The 15,607-nt window shown below is 38.4% G+C and overlaps 1 protein-coding gene across 1 annotated transcript in view; it reads left to right on the top strand.

Moving 5' to 3' along the window:
- The window catches only part of Plxdc2 (plexin domain containing 2), a 388,489-nt gene that overhangs the window by 261,338 nt on the left and 111,544 nt on the right, over nt 1–15,607 (top strand). Inside the window, exon 5 of the mRNA XM_040755447.1 lies at nt 6,818–6,940. Within this exon, the coding sequence (XP_040611381.1) occupies nt 6,818–6,940 (123 nt within the window). The remainder of the gene's footprint in view (nt 1–6,817; nt 6,941–15,607) is intronic.

Genomic DNA, 15,607 nt, shown 5'->3' with positions numbered 1-15,607 from the left:
TTATAGGTTCCTTCTGAGAATCCTGTGGTTAATAACCCCATCTGAATTTCAAAATATGTTTATTAACTGTCTAAGTTGCATGTACAAACCTATATTATTCTCCTGAATCACAGTGTCTGTCTACTGGAAGTCTGTTATAAGAACCCATGATTGTACAGTTGTCCTTAGCAGACAGTCACATTTCCAGATAATTAATCATGACTTTTAACTTCCAAATCTGCCATTGCTGCCACACACAGTTTTATTTGAAGGACTGAGTTGCAAACAAGCATTTGTCTTAAATGCAATACTTTACAGAATGTGGAAATCTACTGAGCTATAAAATGAAGAAGAAAAGCTGTAGGTGCAGTTTGCTCAGTCTTTATTGTTTTATTTCAAGCAATTTGTTTACCATGAGTACTGCCTGATTGACAAAACCACTGTGATCACCTACTTAGTCAACTTAGGTTCTCATGATGAGACCTAGAATATAGTGAGAAATCAGAATGAGAAATTTGTCGTCCTAATTCTAATCTATAAGTTGTATATCTCTTTGATTAACCAGTAGAGATCACAGATACACAGTCCTTAATAAAGATGATAGAGGCATCTATATCATGACATTGTCTTTTATACTCTAAAGGCAGTATTGAACTCTAAATGTTTGATGCCTTACAGACATATGGCTTAACTCCAACCTTGCCTAAGGGGTCAAAGAGAATAACCAATAAATGATAAACCAGATTTTTTGTATCTTTCACATATTAAAGGTGTATAGAGTATTTCATGGGGAACTCTATCCTCATGCTTCTTTTATCACTATGACACTTTCAATTAAAGGCAGCACCACTTGCTGCCCAACAGGCAGTTGATATTTTGAATTAGTTTTTATTTACATTAAAAAAGCAATCTTATTTTATATACCAATCTCAGTTCCTTCTCCTTCTACCTTCTTATTCCCCCCATCAAGCCCTTATCCCAACCACGCCCATCCACTCCTCAGGGAGGGCAAGCTCTTCCATGGGGGTTCATCAAAGTCTGTCACATCATTTAGGGCAGGGCTGAGAGAGTATCCCTCCATAGAGAATAGCTCCCAAAACCTACTCATGTACTAGAATAAATATGGGTTCCACTGACAGAGGTCCATGAACTTCCCAGGCCCCTCAACTGACACCGATGTTCAGGGGTCCTGGTTCAGTCCTATGCTGGTTTCCCAGCAGTTGGACTGGGGTCCATGAGCTTCCACTTTCTCAGGTCAGCTGTTTCTATGGGTTTCCCCAGCATGGGCTTGACCCCTTTGCTCATCACTCCTCCTTCCCTACAAGTGGATTCCAGGAGTTCTGCTCAGTGCTTAGCTGTGGATCTCTACAAGGTACTTGTTTCATCAGAATGCAATGAAAGAGTGCATGAACTATGGACTTCAAGGAACTTTACTATCAGTTGTTGTGTGGTTAAATTCAGTGTTTAACCCTATCACAAAAAGGGTTAATAGCTATAAACACATGTTGTACATTTTGGCCTGAGTCACAAACTTAAAGTGATAAAAGCATCTCAGTGTAAGTTTACAACCATCTCTAACAAATATTAGAGAAAATTTTAAGTAATTAGTTGGCTGTCAGCATAGCTCTCCTTTTCCCTCCCCCGTGCCACACTCCACGGTGTTATGTCTGTGTCTCTTTGTGTCTGTCTGTCTCCCTCTCCCTCCTTTTCTCCATCCCTCCTTCCTCTCCTTGTGTGTCTCTTTGGCTCTGTGTCTGTCCTTCTGTATGTATGTCTGTGTGTAGGCAGGGGTGTTGTTTGCGCCTATTTTACAGGTGACTGACCAAAGACTTGTCCATTCTAGGTTGACTCTTTGTCACTGAACTACATCCTGGCTCCAGTGTTTTGCATGCAACAGTTATATTCAGCACGTTTCTTGTAAACTAGCAGCACCCATCTCCCATTTAACAGACATCAAGGAACCAAAGCACAGGGAGGTTTAGTCATTTAGTAACACCACAAAAAGATAGTTTGTTTGCCATGAAACAGATTCTCTAATTGGGTGCAATGCCTTCTATCGCTAAATTGAATTGCTATAGAAGAATCAAACTTGCTTGTGAAACTATCAGGTTAAAAGGCAGAGGATCTGGAGGTTTAATAGAAACATCAGGGCTGAGGTGACTCCACCTCTGCTCTAGGGCACAGATTCTAGTATTTACATAGGGAAAAGATCTTTCCTACTCTGACTTCTTCTTTTGGCATAAGATCCACTGAGGGGAGTGTGTAATCTATCAACTCCCATTTAACGGCATTTAAACTTTCCTATGTGAGCTGTCAATGTTCCTGCAGAATGGTTGTCTTAAAAATGACCACAAGAGAAGTAAATAGGAATGCCATTTAGCTCTCTGATCTCCTCAGGACTTGATGTAAGGCTAGATTTACATTATTTCTAAGCAGTACTAGAGCCCATGGAATTTGGAATCAGAAGACCTATAATGGTTAAGAGAGTTTTGGTAAATAACCTAGGTTTATTAAACATTGCATTTAATAAATGAAAATAATACTACTATCATTCCCTTCCCAGTTATTGCAGAGATGAAGTGACTATGTATCATAATAATTATCAACTGCCTGTGTAGTTATTGATTGTTTTAATTGTACAATATAAATATGGTTAATAAGTATGATTCTAGTATGTTTAACACATGTGCCTAATAAATTTTAAAAAATGAACTAGAGACATAACTCAGTGATTAAGAGAACTGGCTGATTGATCTTCCAGAGGAACCAGGTTCAATTCTGAGCACCTACATGGAGACTCAAAATCCTTTGTAACTTTAGTCATAGTGACACCCTTTTCTGTCCTTTGTAGGCAGTGCACATAAGTGGTACATAGACACATGTACAGGCAACACACGTGTTTTTAAAATGTAAAAAGAAAACCAAAAAGATGTATAATCATTGAATGATATTTGTTCATAAAAAGACTGTGACTGATTCACTTAAATAGCTGATGATGTTTACATATTTGAAATCAGATTATTCAAGCAACTAGAGATTATGCACATGAGGAAAGCCTGTAAGCATGATTCAAGCTGAGAACTTGATATATTAGTGGTTAAGGCTGAAGGGAAGGGCAATGCAGTAGCTTTTCTTTGCAATTCAAAGAGATAAACGTGCTTGCTTCTCTGATTTTATTCTTTTAGTGACGTTTTTCTGAGCACAAAATGACTGCCATTTATGCTCAAATCTTATAATAAATAAAGGAATCTAATATTAGCATCTCAAACTGTTATCAAGGATTTTGAAGAAAACAATACAATACATTGCTTAACTTAGCGTGAAATGTGTAAAATTAACAATACAACTGCATATTGTTTCTTTGACATCAAGTTAGAGAAAGAAAAGTCTAAAATTATGGTCTACATCACTATGGGTATTTGCAGAAGACCCTAGCTGTGTTAATTTGCATAGCTAACCAGAGCCAACTCAGTGTACCCTGCATTCAGGGAACTTATATTTCTTCATTCCCTATAACACCTTAAATGGTGTTTTGAAAATCTGTAAGGTAAGGAACTAAGTAGTAGAGGCTTTGTCTAAAAACAAGGGTTTTGATTCCTGTTCAGTTAGGACTAACTTGAATTACTAATAGAAATGAGATTCTGGTATAGTCAAGAAAAATTCAAAAGTATTTCCTGGATTAGGAAAAATCAGTCTGCCAGAATATAGCATTCCCTCACATCTGTTGCAGAGTTGATCTTAATGGTAATAGTAGTAATCATAGCCATGTTTCAGTTCATTGAGGTTGCAGCAAGCATAGTGCCACCCATAACTAAAATTATAATTCATTTTGTAAAAGTTATTTATTTAATGAATCTACTTTTATCACATTTACGTATTCATTTGTGTGTGTCCGTGTGTGTGTGTGTGTGTGTGTGTGTGTATGTACACGTGGGTGCTTGTTTGTGTGTGTGCATGGACACCATAGTTCTCAGCTCACGTTGTTGGTAGGGAACAACTGTCTGGAGTTGTATTTTTCTTTACACCTTTGGTTACCAAGGATAGAATTCCGATGACCCATCTTAAGACTAAGCACCTTGGCACTGCAGAGATGGCTCAGCAGATAAGAGCACTGGCTGTTCTTCCAGAGGACCCAAGTTCAATTCCCAGAACCGACATGGCAGTTTACAGCTGTCTGTAACCCTGAGATGTGACACTCTCACACAGATATAAATGCAGGCAAAATGCCAATGCAAATGAAATAAAAATATTTAAAAAAAAGGATAAGTACCTTTACCCACTGAGTCATCTTGCCTGCCTGTCTGATTTACTTTAGTGCTGCAATTATTGCAGAAGAGGGAATCATAACTCTACTTCTTACCATAAACAAATTCTTCTGTGTGTTTAATTAATTCTTAGGGAATTATTTGAAAATTCTTTATAATATGGGAACTTGAAAGTTTGGGAAATATGCAGGCCAGAGAAAGTGTGGTTGTAAAAGGAGAATAAATTCTTGTCAAATCTCTGTGGAATATGTAGAGGCACATGCATATGTTGTGCCTGTTTTAAATATGAATAAAATAGTGACATATGTAGAATCTAAAATGGTTGATCTGAAAGATGGTGAGAACCCAATAGCAGTAACTAGAGACAGACAGAGAGAGGATTAAGATATGAGACCTCATACAATGCTGCAGAAACAAATCCTGGAGGTCTGCCCCAGCAGAGTGATCATCAGCAATAATGAGGTAAACAAATAGTAAAAAGAGATAGTCAGTGTACTACAAAAAGAGTTAAGAATGTAAATAACACAGTACCTTTGCATTGATTACTGTAAATTGATGTATGAGTCAAAACATTACTGTGTATCTCATAAAGACATACCAAAGCTACCTGTCAGCTGTCAGTCCAAAAAAAAAAAAAAACAGTGAGAGAAAAGTGAATGAAGTGTGTCTGATAACATGAGTGTCGCTGCGTTTTCTAAGTGTGTTTCTAGAATTCCTTGTGCTTAGCACTAATCTGGAAAATGGTTTCTGTTGTGACCAAATTTCCTCTTTATTTGCTCTGTTCTCAGTGAAGCACCGTCATCTATCACCACACAGAGAATATGGAGTCAGGAAGCAACTGCCTAGCACGCATGCCTCCTGAAAGCATTCCTTCATGTCTAATTAAAACGTTCACTTTCAAAATCGTCTGTAGATTTTTGGGGAGGGTCTATTTTAATGGTCAAATTGCAAATGAATCATGGTGAAAGTAAGAAAAAATTAATTACAGGGTCTGGAAAATGGTTGTTTTTTGTCTTTATAATTATGAGGAAGTGCACCTGAAGGAAGTGCTGGGAATCTAGAGAGAAATATGATAAAAAGAAAAGATCATATCAGCACTCCTTCTTCTAATAGAAAACAACCATTTATCTTTTTTTTTTGTTTTACGAGACAGGGTTTCTCTGTATTGTTTTGGAGGCTATCAGTCCAGCCTGGCCTCGAACTCACAGAGATCCGCCTGCCTCTGCCTCCCGAGTGCTGGGATTAAAGGCGTGCACCACCACCGCCCGGCACCAATTATCATTTTGATAATAAAATCTTATTAAATATACTAATAACTACAGATTTAATTTTGCATGAAAACCACAATATCCCAATGAAATCTTTATTTGGCCTATAAGTGAGATACAGTATTTGACAGTTTTAGAGGTTTGAATATTACAGTGTTTTCGAGATATCTTGTGTCTTTATTCTTCTAAAAAGTGATCTATAGGAATCTCAGCTCTCTAATGATACCATAATTACGTGAACATTCCAATAGCATCACCACTAGCCATTTGATTTGAATTTTATTTTACAATATTGTGTGTGCAGGTTTATTTCCATGTTTATTCTTGATTATGTCTTTTTAGATTAATATTAAAATTAGCAAGTGTTTCCTGAACTGGCTCTTCTCTTTGGCAGATAAAAACCTTGGAGACAAAAAGCAGTATAAGATTAACAATTTCTCATGGATATTTCACAAAGTAAATAAGACTTATGTGAATAAAATCTTGTGAATAATTGTAAACATGGTAGGGATGTATAACAAGAACAATTAAAAGTTAGTTGAGGCCAAGTCCCCCACAGTAAATGCCTCTCACTAAGCACCTGCTGAGAACTCACAAAGAAACGGAATAGGAAAGTAGTCAGTGTTTCTCCATCTTATCTACAAATAAGTAGACTGCATCTTCTTGATATGACCTGAGGACTATAAAAGGTTTTGGCAAATTTGAAGGCTACATCATGGGGTTATTTAGCTCCCTTTCAACTTGCTTTAAGAAAACAACAAACAAAATAAAGCATAGAAATATTCACTGCCATTTAGAATATGATTTTTTTATTGCAGTCATTGCATTCTAGGAAAACTCAAGACTGAAGATGTAGCTCTGTGCTAGAGACCTTGCTTGGCTTGTGTGTGAGTTCTTGGGTTTGGTTCCCATTGCTGCCAACAGCAGCAACAACAACGAAGTCCACAAATCAATGAAATAAATAAGTGTTAAGGTTACAGAAGATTAAAATAGAAAAAATGGAATGTTTCTTTAGTATGGTGATAAACTCTTTTAGCCTAACATTCACTTTGAAGTAGTAGATACTCTGCACTATGGAAAGTATACACATCACGGATTGCTGCTAAGCTATTCTACCTGATTCTCACAAATTATATGAGCAGTTTTACTCTATCCAGAAAAAAGTATTGCTGATCAGACATTAAGACACTATGTACTTTCCATGCTTTAAAGTCCCTGCAAAATATGACTGCAATTGAATTATAGCTGTTTTGGTTATTTATCTGGCAATTCTCCTTAACAAATGTCCTATTTATCTTGCTATAGGTTTCATATACACTGGAGAAGTTGTACATAGAATGCTAACAGCCACACAGTATATAGCACCTTTAATGGCAAATTTTGATCCCAGTGTATCCAGAAATTCAACCGTCAGATACTTTGATAACGGTATGTATTAATTACTCAATTTATGTTGAAATATATATAATCATCAGATTCTTATCAATGTTTTTGGCATATTCTAATATACCTGGTTTGTAAGTATACCACTAATGCTTTGTGCTGCCTTGTAGTGAGTGATACATGTTAAACCTCTGAAAGTGATATAAAGTACATACATGATCAGACTATTCACTCTCTTACTGCTCACTAACTCACTCATTTGTTCATTGAGAAAATGTTTATTTACATCTGTTACACAGACTCTTTTGAAATTTAGTTTCTACAATATGATTTCTGTAACTTGTGCATCAATATGTTGAACACACCATAAACATTTGAATTTTAGTTAAGAAGACAAATTGTTCTTGACATTAAATATGAAATAGGTCATGTTCCTCGAATACTCGCCCTACCCTCCTGCTTGTCCCCTCCTGCCTGCCTTGGCTGTTTATGTTCATTGTCCTGAGTCAGTCAGCTGTCCTTTGGTTCAGGTCTCAGCATCAATGCCACCTTCTCAGAGAGTCACATGGTCTAGGGGCCACTCAGCCCTGTCGAAGCACAGCTCTGTGAATTCAGTTCTCCACGCAGGACCTCACACTATCTCATTTGTCTGTTAATCTCGTCTGTGTAGAGATGGAAGCACACAACACAAAAGCAAAAGTGTGTGCCACACAATCTGTCAGCCAAACCATGCTTCCTTAGGATCCGAACCAGTGACTTGTGAAGCCCTGTACGGTTACCTGGAGACCAACTGCCAGTGGCCTGTGGCTCCCAGTACAAATGGCCAGTCTCAGGAAAGACAGCCTATGCTGTAATCTTATGAAACAAGATAGCAGGCCTGCATACCCATCCTGTGAGGCTCACACAGATGCTGTGGGGTAAGACCAAGTGACTTCCTCACAACTGATTTCAAAGTCTCCACTCTCTCTCAGTGGTGTGCCCCCTTCTCTGGGACCTCACCTGATGTATGCCCTGCCCATGTATCTCAATAAACTCTCTTGTGTTAAAAAAAAGAAATAGGTCATGTTAAGGTGTACCAGATATACTGACAACAATCTAAACTCTGTATTTCTTTTGAGAACATATAAAATGTATCAGTCACTGTTCTATCTTTGTGAAGAGACACCATGACCACATCAACTCTTATAAGAGAAAGCATTTCATTGGGGCTTGTTTACAGTTTCAGAGGCTTAGTCTGTTATCATCATGGCAGGGAGCATGGTTGCAGGCATGGCAGGAAAGGGGTTAGAGGAATAATTGAGAGTTACATGCTGATCCCTGGACAGTGGGAAAGATACTGGAGTTGCCATGGACTTTTGAAATCTCAAAGTGCATCCCTAGTGGCACAGTTCCTTAGACAGTGTCACATATCCTAATGCTTCTAAATCATTTAAATAGTGCCACCCCATGGTGACTAAGCTTTCAAATACATAATAGCTTTAAGAGGACATTCTTATTCAAACCACTACATTCCATTCTCTGGTTCCCATGGGTTTTTAGCCATATCATGTTGCAAAAATCCATTTAGTGAGACTTCAGAAGTTCCCACAATCTTTTTATAGTCTCAAGTCTTCTTAAAAGTTAAAGGTCCAAAGTCTCTCCTGAGGCTCAATGTAATCCCCTATAAACTCAAGATCAAAAAGTAGATCACATAATTCCATAGTACACTGGCACAGAATATGTGTTACCATTACAAAAGGAGAAGGGGGAGCATAGTGAGGAAACACTGCACTAAAGCAAGTCCCAAACCCAGCGGGGCAAACTCCAGCTTCTGCATCCCCATGTCTGATGCCAAGGGATCTTCAGATCTCCAACTCCTTTCAGCTCTGTTGGCTCAACCTCTCTCTCTCTCTCTCTCTGTCTCTCTCTCTCTCTCTCTCTCTCTCGTCTCTCTCTCTCTCTGTCTCTCTCTGTCTCTCTGTCTCTCTGTCTCTGTCTCTCTGTCTCTGTGTGTGTGTGTGTGTGTGTGTGTTTGTTTATCCTCTCTCTGCCTCTCTGTCTCTTCCTCCTTCCCTCGACCCCACCCTCATTGGTTTCATACCCAGTCTGAAGCTTTCCTTGGTAGGTACCCTATGACTCTAGTATCTCCAACACTTTGGAGTGGCAAACACCATAACACTCCAGGCTTCACCTTCACAGCATCACAGAATGGCATCCCCAGTCCTCCATGCAAAACAACTTTGACCCATGTCTTGGTGTCAGGGGCTTTCCTTAACCACATTCTTGTATACTTGACTTAAAAAAAAAAACAGAACCACACAGCCAAAGATGCTAAATCCTGCTTCTTGGTGGGGATGGAATTAACCACCTTGTTCAATTATATTAGCACCAGCTTTCTGTTGTTGATTTCCTTCACTGTTTAAACTCTTCTTTAATTCCTTTTCACGAGTTAGAACCTTAGATGGGTACCACTCCCTTTATTGTATTAAACCTCAGGCTTTCCTTTTAACTTTTTGTCTCCCTGAACACTACAAATACCTCCATTACACTTCTTGGTGCTCCTTTTCTCCTCAAACTATACATTTTGTGTTTCTCTTTGTCCAACTTGTTCCCTTTTCTTATAGTTCTACATAAGATTGATTGCTAATAACCACATGACACAGTCAATGTTTGGCTGCGAGGAAATCTCCTCTACCAATGCCACTAATCCAAAACCCTTCAATTTAGCCTCAGATAACATTTTTTGGATAAGGACAAAAGCAGCCACATTCTTGGCCAGAATGCCATAAGAGCAGTTGGTTTCTAGACCACTTACTTCTCCTTTTGTGTGGGCCCTCACAGTACAAATCATGTTCAGTACTATTTTCTATACTCCCAAAAAGATGTCCCATGAAGCCCCACTTTAAGTGTCCAATGACTCTTCTAGTACAGAGTCCCAAATTCTTCCATTTTCCTCCAACTAACAGCATAGTCAGTTCTATCACAGCAATGTCCTGCTCCCTCATGCCAACTTCTGCCTTAGTCACTGTCTATTGTGAAGAAACACCACAGCAACTTATAAAAGACGAAGCAATTAACTGAACTGTTATGCCCAGACTTTGAACCCCAAAACCACCAAGAGACCAGATCTGATGCAAAAGCAAAGAGTCTCTTTAATTTATGAGTTAACTCGAGTTAACTTGGGTCCTCAGTTCATCCAACACAGCAGTTAGAGTAGGAAGAACCCTGAGCAGCAGTGGGGAAGGGCATGTATTGAGGTAGAACAAGAGCATGTCTTGGGGGGTCTGCTAGTTTAATAGCAACATTCTTAGGATTGGTGTACCTCCAGGCTTGGGCAACCTATCCTGTGTTTATTGGTCAGCTACAGCTACAGTAAGATAGGTGTACCTAGAGACTCTCCCAGGGCAGTTGCTGATGCCCTGCATTCCACTATTATCAGTAAAGCACATCCAGAGCCTGCCAGCTAACTTTTGATTGGTTCCTTGCCATACATGAAGGCTATCTGGCTTCCTAGTGATTAGGGCAAGGTTTGGGGGCAGGGAGGCTCAGCACATGTTGCTGAGTCAGGGGCCTACAGTCTTGTTGGGTCTTTTTTGCATCCTATCATGACTGCTCAAACAGAGGGCTGGGTAAGGGCCTGGGCCCTTCAGGGCGCTTGCTTATAGTTTCAGTGACTTAGTCCATAATCATTATGGTGGGGAGAGCTACATTGTAATATGCAGGCAGAGAGAAAGACACTGGAGTTGATATAGGCTTTTGAAACCCCAAAGCTTATACACAAGTGACATAGTTCCTTCAATAAGGCCACATTTCTAATCCTTCTAATCCTTTCAAATACTAGCATTCCTTGGTGAATCAGCATTCAAACACATGAACCTAAGGAGCTCATTCTTATTCAAACCACCACATAAAGTAATAAGAGAAATCCTATAATGCGCCATTAAATATCATTAAAAGTCAAATGAGAGAATTTAGGTTGGAAATATAAATGAATATTTACTTTTGTAGTTATTAAAAAGTGTAATTTTGAGTAAGGACATGAAATTATAAGCAAAGAATAGTTTGTATCAGAAGCAATATATATATATATATATGAGAGAATATTGTAGACTATTTAAAATATAAAATAACATTTATTTTCTCAAATGACAAGTTTTTCCCTTTTGCAAAATAGATTTTTTTCCACATGTACTATATTCTGATTATAGTTTCCTATCCCTTTATCCTCCAAATTCCTCCCCACTTCCTCTCTGATCCAGATCTACCCCCTTTCTTTCTCTAGTTAGAAAATAAACAGGATTCTTATGGATAACAATATAATAAATATGATATAATATAAAGATAATACACATAAAATATTACAAATATTGCAAAACAAACAAGAAAATGAAACAAAAAAACAGAAGAAACAGATATAGTCACAAAGATCCACTGCTTGCACACTCAGAATACCCTTAAAAACACAAATCAGGAAACCATAATTTAAGTGTGTGTGTCTATGTGTCTGTGTATGTGTGTGTTACAGAATTTTAATATATACATGGCATTTTACATATACATAGATAGATAGATAGATAGATAGATAGATAGATAGATAGACAGATACATGATAGATTTAGAAAAGGGAAAGCCCTGATAAAACAGTTATTTATTGTTGGCCGTTTATTGCTAGGCATGAAGTCTACCCTTAAGAGTAGTTTGTTTTATCAGCAAGACTCCATTGGAAACAAAAAACTAAAATTTAATTTGCAAATAATTTTCAATTGGATATATCTTCTGGTTAGAGATAGGGGGATGTGTCTACATCTTTCAGCTCTAGGGCACCTTCAGGTGTAGACCCATGCAGGCCCTAAGCATTCTGTGAATATCAATGCTCCAGGAACACAGGATGTTTTTGTATTGTGTTTCTTCCTTCTTTTTATTTATTCTTTGTGTCTTTTACATCATACATCTCTATACCATTCATTTACCAGTCCCTTCATATCCACCTTCTGCCCCTGCAATCCTCCCCAAATAAAATAAAATATAAGATAAAAAAAGAACAAAGCGAAGGGAACATATCAATCTTGACATGGAAGCTACAGCTTGACACAGTGAGCCATTCAGTAAAACCTTTTATCCACGTATATTTACTTGTAAGTGTTCATTACAAAGACTCATTGGTCTGGTTCAGGCATGTGCTTTCTGCTACACTATCAATACTGGACTGTCACTGGAACTCCTCTTGGTTATCCTACGATTGCCCTGTGTTGTGGAAATCCTGCAGTTTTGAGATGAAGTGGATATTGGGGTGGGTTAACGCATAACCCTGGTTCAGGGCCTGGGTGGTTGCAGGATTGGTCAGCCCTTGTCCTCCCCATCAGGGTGAGCTTTCCTGAATTGCCCTGGTGAGTTCAACTGTTTTAGTGTTGAGTAAGGGGTGGGGCCAGTTATCCTGCTTTCAAGTCCTCAGGGTCAGATCTCCAACACCTACACTTTTAGGACCCTGCTCCATTGCATTGCCGGGTGTGGTGTAGGGACCTCTTTCCTGAATGCTGCAGCTAATGAGGTACAGGACCAGCTCATCCACTGTTATGGCCTGAGGGCCAACTATCACACCTGCCTCAGATATTGATGGGTGGGAGAAGGGAGGCAATTTTTCCCCACCTAATGACAAATGGGCAATAGGGACATCTCACCCATGATCACAACTTCAGGGCTAGTTCATCAACACCTCCTCCAATGGAGTTGGTTTGAATGTGCTGCCCAATGCAAGGTATGGGGCTGGCTCTTCCAAATGTTGCAGCTAATGGAGGACAGAAGCAGTAGTCCTGTCCCTATAATCTCAGTGTCAGCTCTCCCCAGCCCATGTCACCACAAGAAAGATGAGTAATAGGGACAGTTCTCCTGTGCTCACAACTTTGGAGCTGGCTCACCCAAACTTCCACCAATGGTTTGGCTCTCTGCCCAATGCAAGATTCAGGGCCAACTCTCCTGTGTTGCATCTGGTGGCAAGCAGAGCAGCTCTCTTGCTCTTAGGACCTCAGGGCCAGCTCTCCCACCTGCCTCAGGCATTGATGAGGAGGCAGCATCTCTCCCACCCATGCTACCACATGACAGTAAGTAATGGGAACAGCTCCCATGCGCACAATATTGAAGCTTGTTCATCCACACCTCTGTCAGTGGGACTGGAGGAGCACATGATGCTAAGAACCAGATTTTTTATGTTAACAACTAAAAAAATCATAAAGAATATTAAGTATTCTCTCCTACATGCTCTCATGTTGCCTATTCCTTTATTACAATTATTCTTATAAGTTAATATAAAGTGCTCCAAGTAGCCTCTAAGATTTAGACCATGATGATAATAACTATTACTAAGAAATTTATCTTCAGTACCTATCATAGAATCATAGAAGACGGTGTGTCACAATAAATATTCAATGAATGAATAAATAAAAAATAAGTATTTAAAATGAATTTTTACTTCCAAAAATTTGGGAATCATTAACATGCAAGAATAAAATATTTTCTCTCAGTGATGTAACTTCTTTATGATGGCCAAAGGGATATATAATTCCCATGATATAGTGAAAGCTATTTCGACTATGTTATTTATTAATAAATGAAGCAACTTGAAATACTGTACAGGTTTGTATGTCATAGCTACTTGCTGAAGCAGCCTCTGAATTGATTGGGTAGAAATCAGTGGCATCTACTGCTGCATGGGGGGAAGTCCTTCCTATGGGGACAGCTGCAGGTCACACAATTGCTTCCAAAGTAAAACTGTTAGAAATAAAGCACTGATTTTAAAAGCGAGTTGATGCTTTAAAATGCTCTAGTTAGTCAGATAACTACAGTCTATGTGAGTCATGAATATTAATGTGCAAAAACGGGAGATCTATAAAAATAGTATCTTCTATTAGAAAAATAATTTGGTGTTTCATAAAGAGCAAGCCAGACTGTATAGTTCCTAACAGTGATTAGAAATCTGATCAAACATAGAATTAGAAGAAAAGCAAAACTGATAGTGCCCTTTCATCAGTAGTATTAGTTTATTCTAGTTATGCATGAATGTCAAAGGCTTCCATCCATTAATGAGCAGATAATCCAAGTATGATTCAGGGAGCTGAGCTTTAGTACTATCTGGGCTGCTACAGCAACTCCTGTGGATAACTGTGCATACTTAAACATCCTCAGATCGTTTGGTCAGGTAGGTCAGAACAGGAGATAGACCTCTCTGCTCTCTGAACTATAGACTGGGGTTTTTAACTGATGGCTTTATTTTACTCCTGCACCAACATTGTTCACTGTAGTGAACGGAAGGCAAAGACACCCATACTCACCTGTCTATTATTGAGTGTACAATGTCAGCACTATTCAGTAAGATCTGAAACTTAAAACCTCGGTTCTCCAGTAAACAAAATAGTAGAAATATTTGGCAAATTTTGAAACTCAATAAAAGCATTTTACTGCAGAATATTTCCATTCATAATATAGAGAAACACAAAACATAAGCAAATGTATGCCCACCATGCCACAACACAAAGTCAAGCCTTTCCCGTGCAGTGCTGTTTTTTCACCCATTGCTAGCAGTTGGGTAGAAATATCTTTACCAGAATATGCACTCAAGTATCAATTTATGTTAACCTGTCATTTGCACAAAGAATGGGAAGCCATTGCATTTTCTCGTATCAAATGCAAATACACGAGAGGAGCTATATGGAGAAAATAGCTGTATGCAGGTAAATTGTCTCTGGATTGGAGACAGTTACTGGTCTATCTTTACCTGTGGCAGGAGGCACACATTGAAAACCTTTGTGAGGTAGACCTGGAGGCATGATCAGAAGACTCTTGTACATGTAAGATTATTTAAATTTTTTTAACTATCAGTGTTGCAGTCAGAGGGTTTTTTGGGGGGGTTGGTTTTGTTTGTTTGTTTGTTTGTTTTCCCACCTGCCAGTTCCCAAATAACCACTCTAAGTCTTAACATTAATTACAATTTTTTGGCCAATGGCTCAGGCATATTACTAACTAGCTCTCATAATTAAATAAAGCCATTTCTATTATTTTATATTTTACCATGAGCTTATAGCTTGTTACCTCACATCTTGTTTCCCCTTCAGGTACATGGCATCTCCCAGACTCTGCCTTCTTTCTCTCTGTAACTCTGTTTGGATTTCCCACTTAACTATATTATATAATATAATAAAAGAAACACATATCCACAGCAAACAAAAGGACATCCCACATCACAGTGTGCTTTAATATTTTCCAGTTTAATATTATGATACCTGTGTCTCCACTCATGTCAGGGCTGAACATTTTCTATGGTTAAAAGTTCTAGGCTTGAGTTCAACAATGTTTTGGTGTTATTTCTATATTCTGATATCTTTTAAAAGTTTATAATCAATTAATCAAATTATTTAAATAAGAAGACTATTTAAAAATTACAGCTAGTTCTGGAACTGTGACTTAGAAAGGTAGTTGAATGCTTTAACTGAAGCTTAATGGGCTATCCTAGTAGGAACATGAAATACAATGGTGCTGAGTGTAGTTTAAACTGTGGGTGCCTGGTTCAAGAGGTTTCAGAGGAGAATAATTTTAATATGTCCTAGAGATGCTACTTGTGATATTTTGGTGAAGAATGTTTGTGCTGTTGCTATTGTCTGAAAAGTCTGAGGCTAAAATGAAGAATTTTGGATGAATCCCATTAGTAGAGGAAATGTCAAAACAGCCTAGTATAGACTCTGT

The sequence above is a fragment of the Mesocricetus auratus genome, unplaced genomic scaffold (assembly GCF_017639785.1).
Source record: "Mesocricetus auratus isolate SY011 unplaced genomic scaffold, BCM_Maur_2.0 Super-Scaffold_100013, whole genome shotgun sequence".
NCBI lineage: Eukaryota > Metazoa > Chordata > Mammalia > Rodentia > Cricetidae > Mesocricetus > Mesocricetus auratus.
The sequence above is the reverse complement of the archived record's forward strand: the minus strand, read 5'-3'. Positions and strand labels throughout refer to the sequence as shown.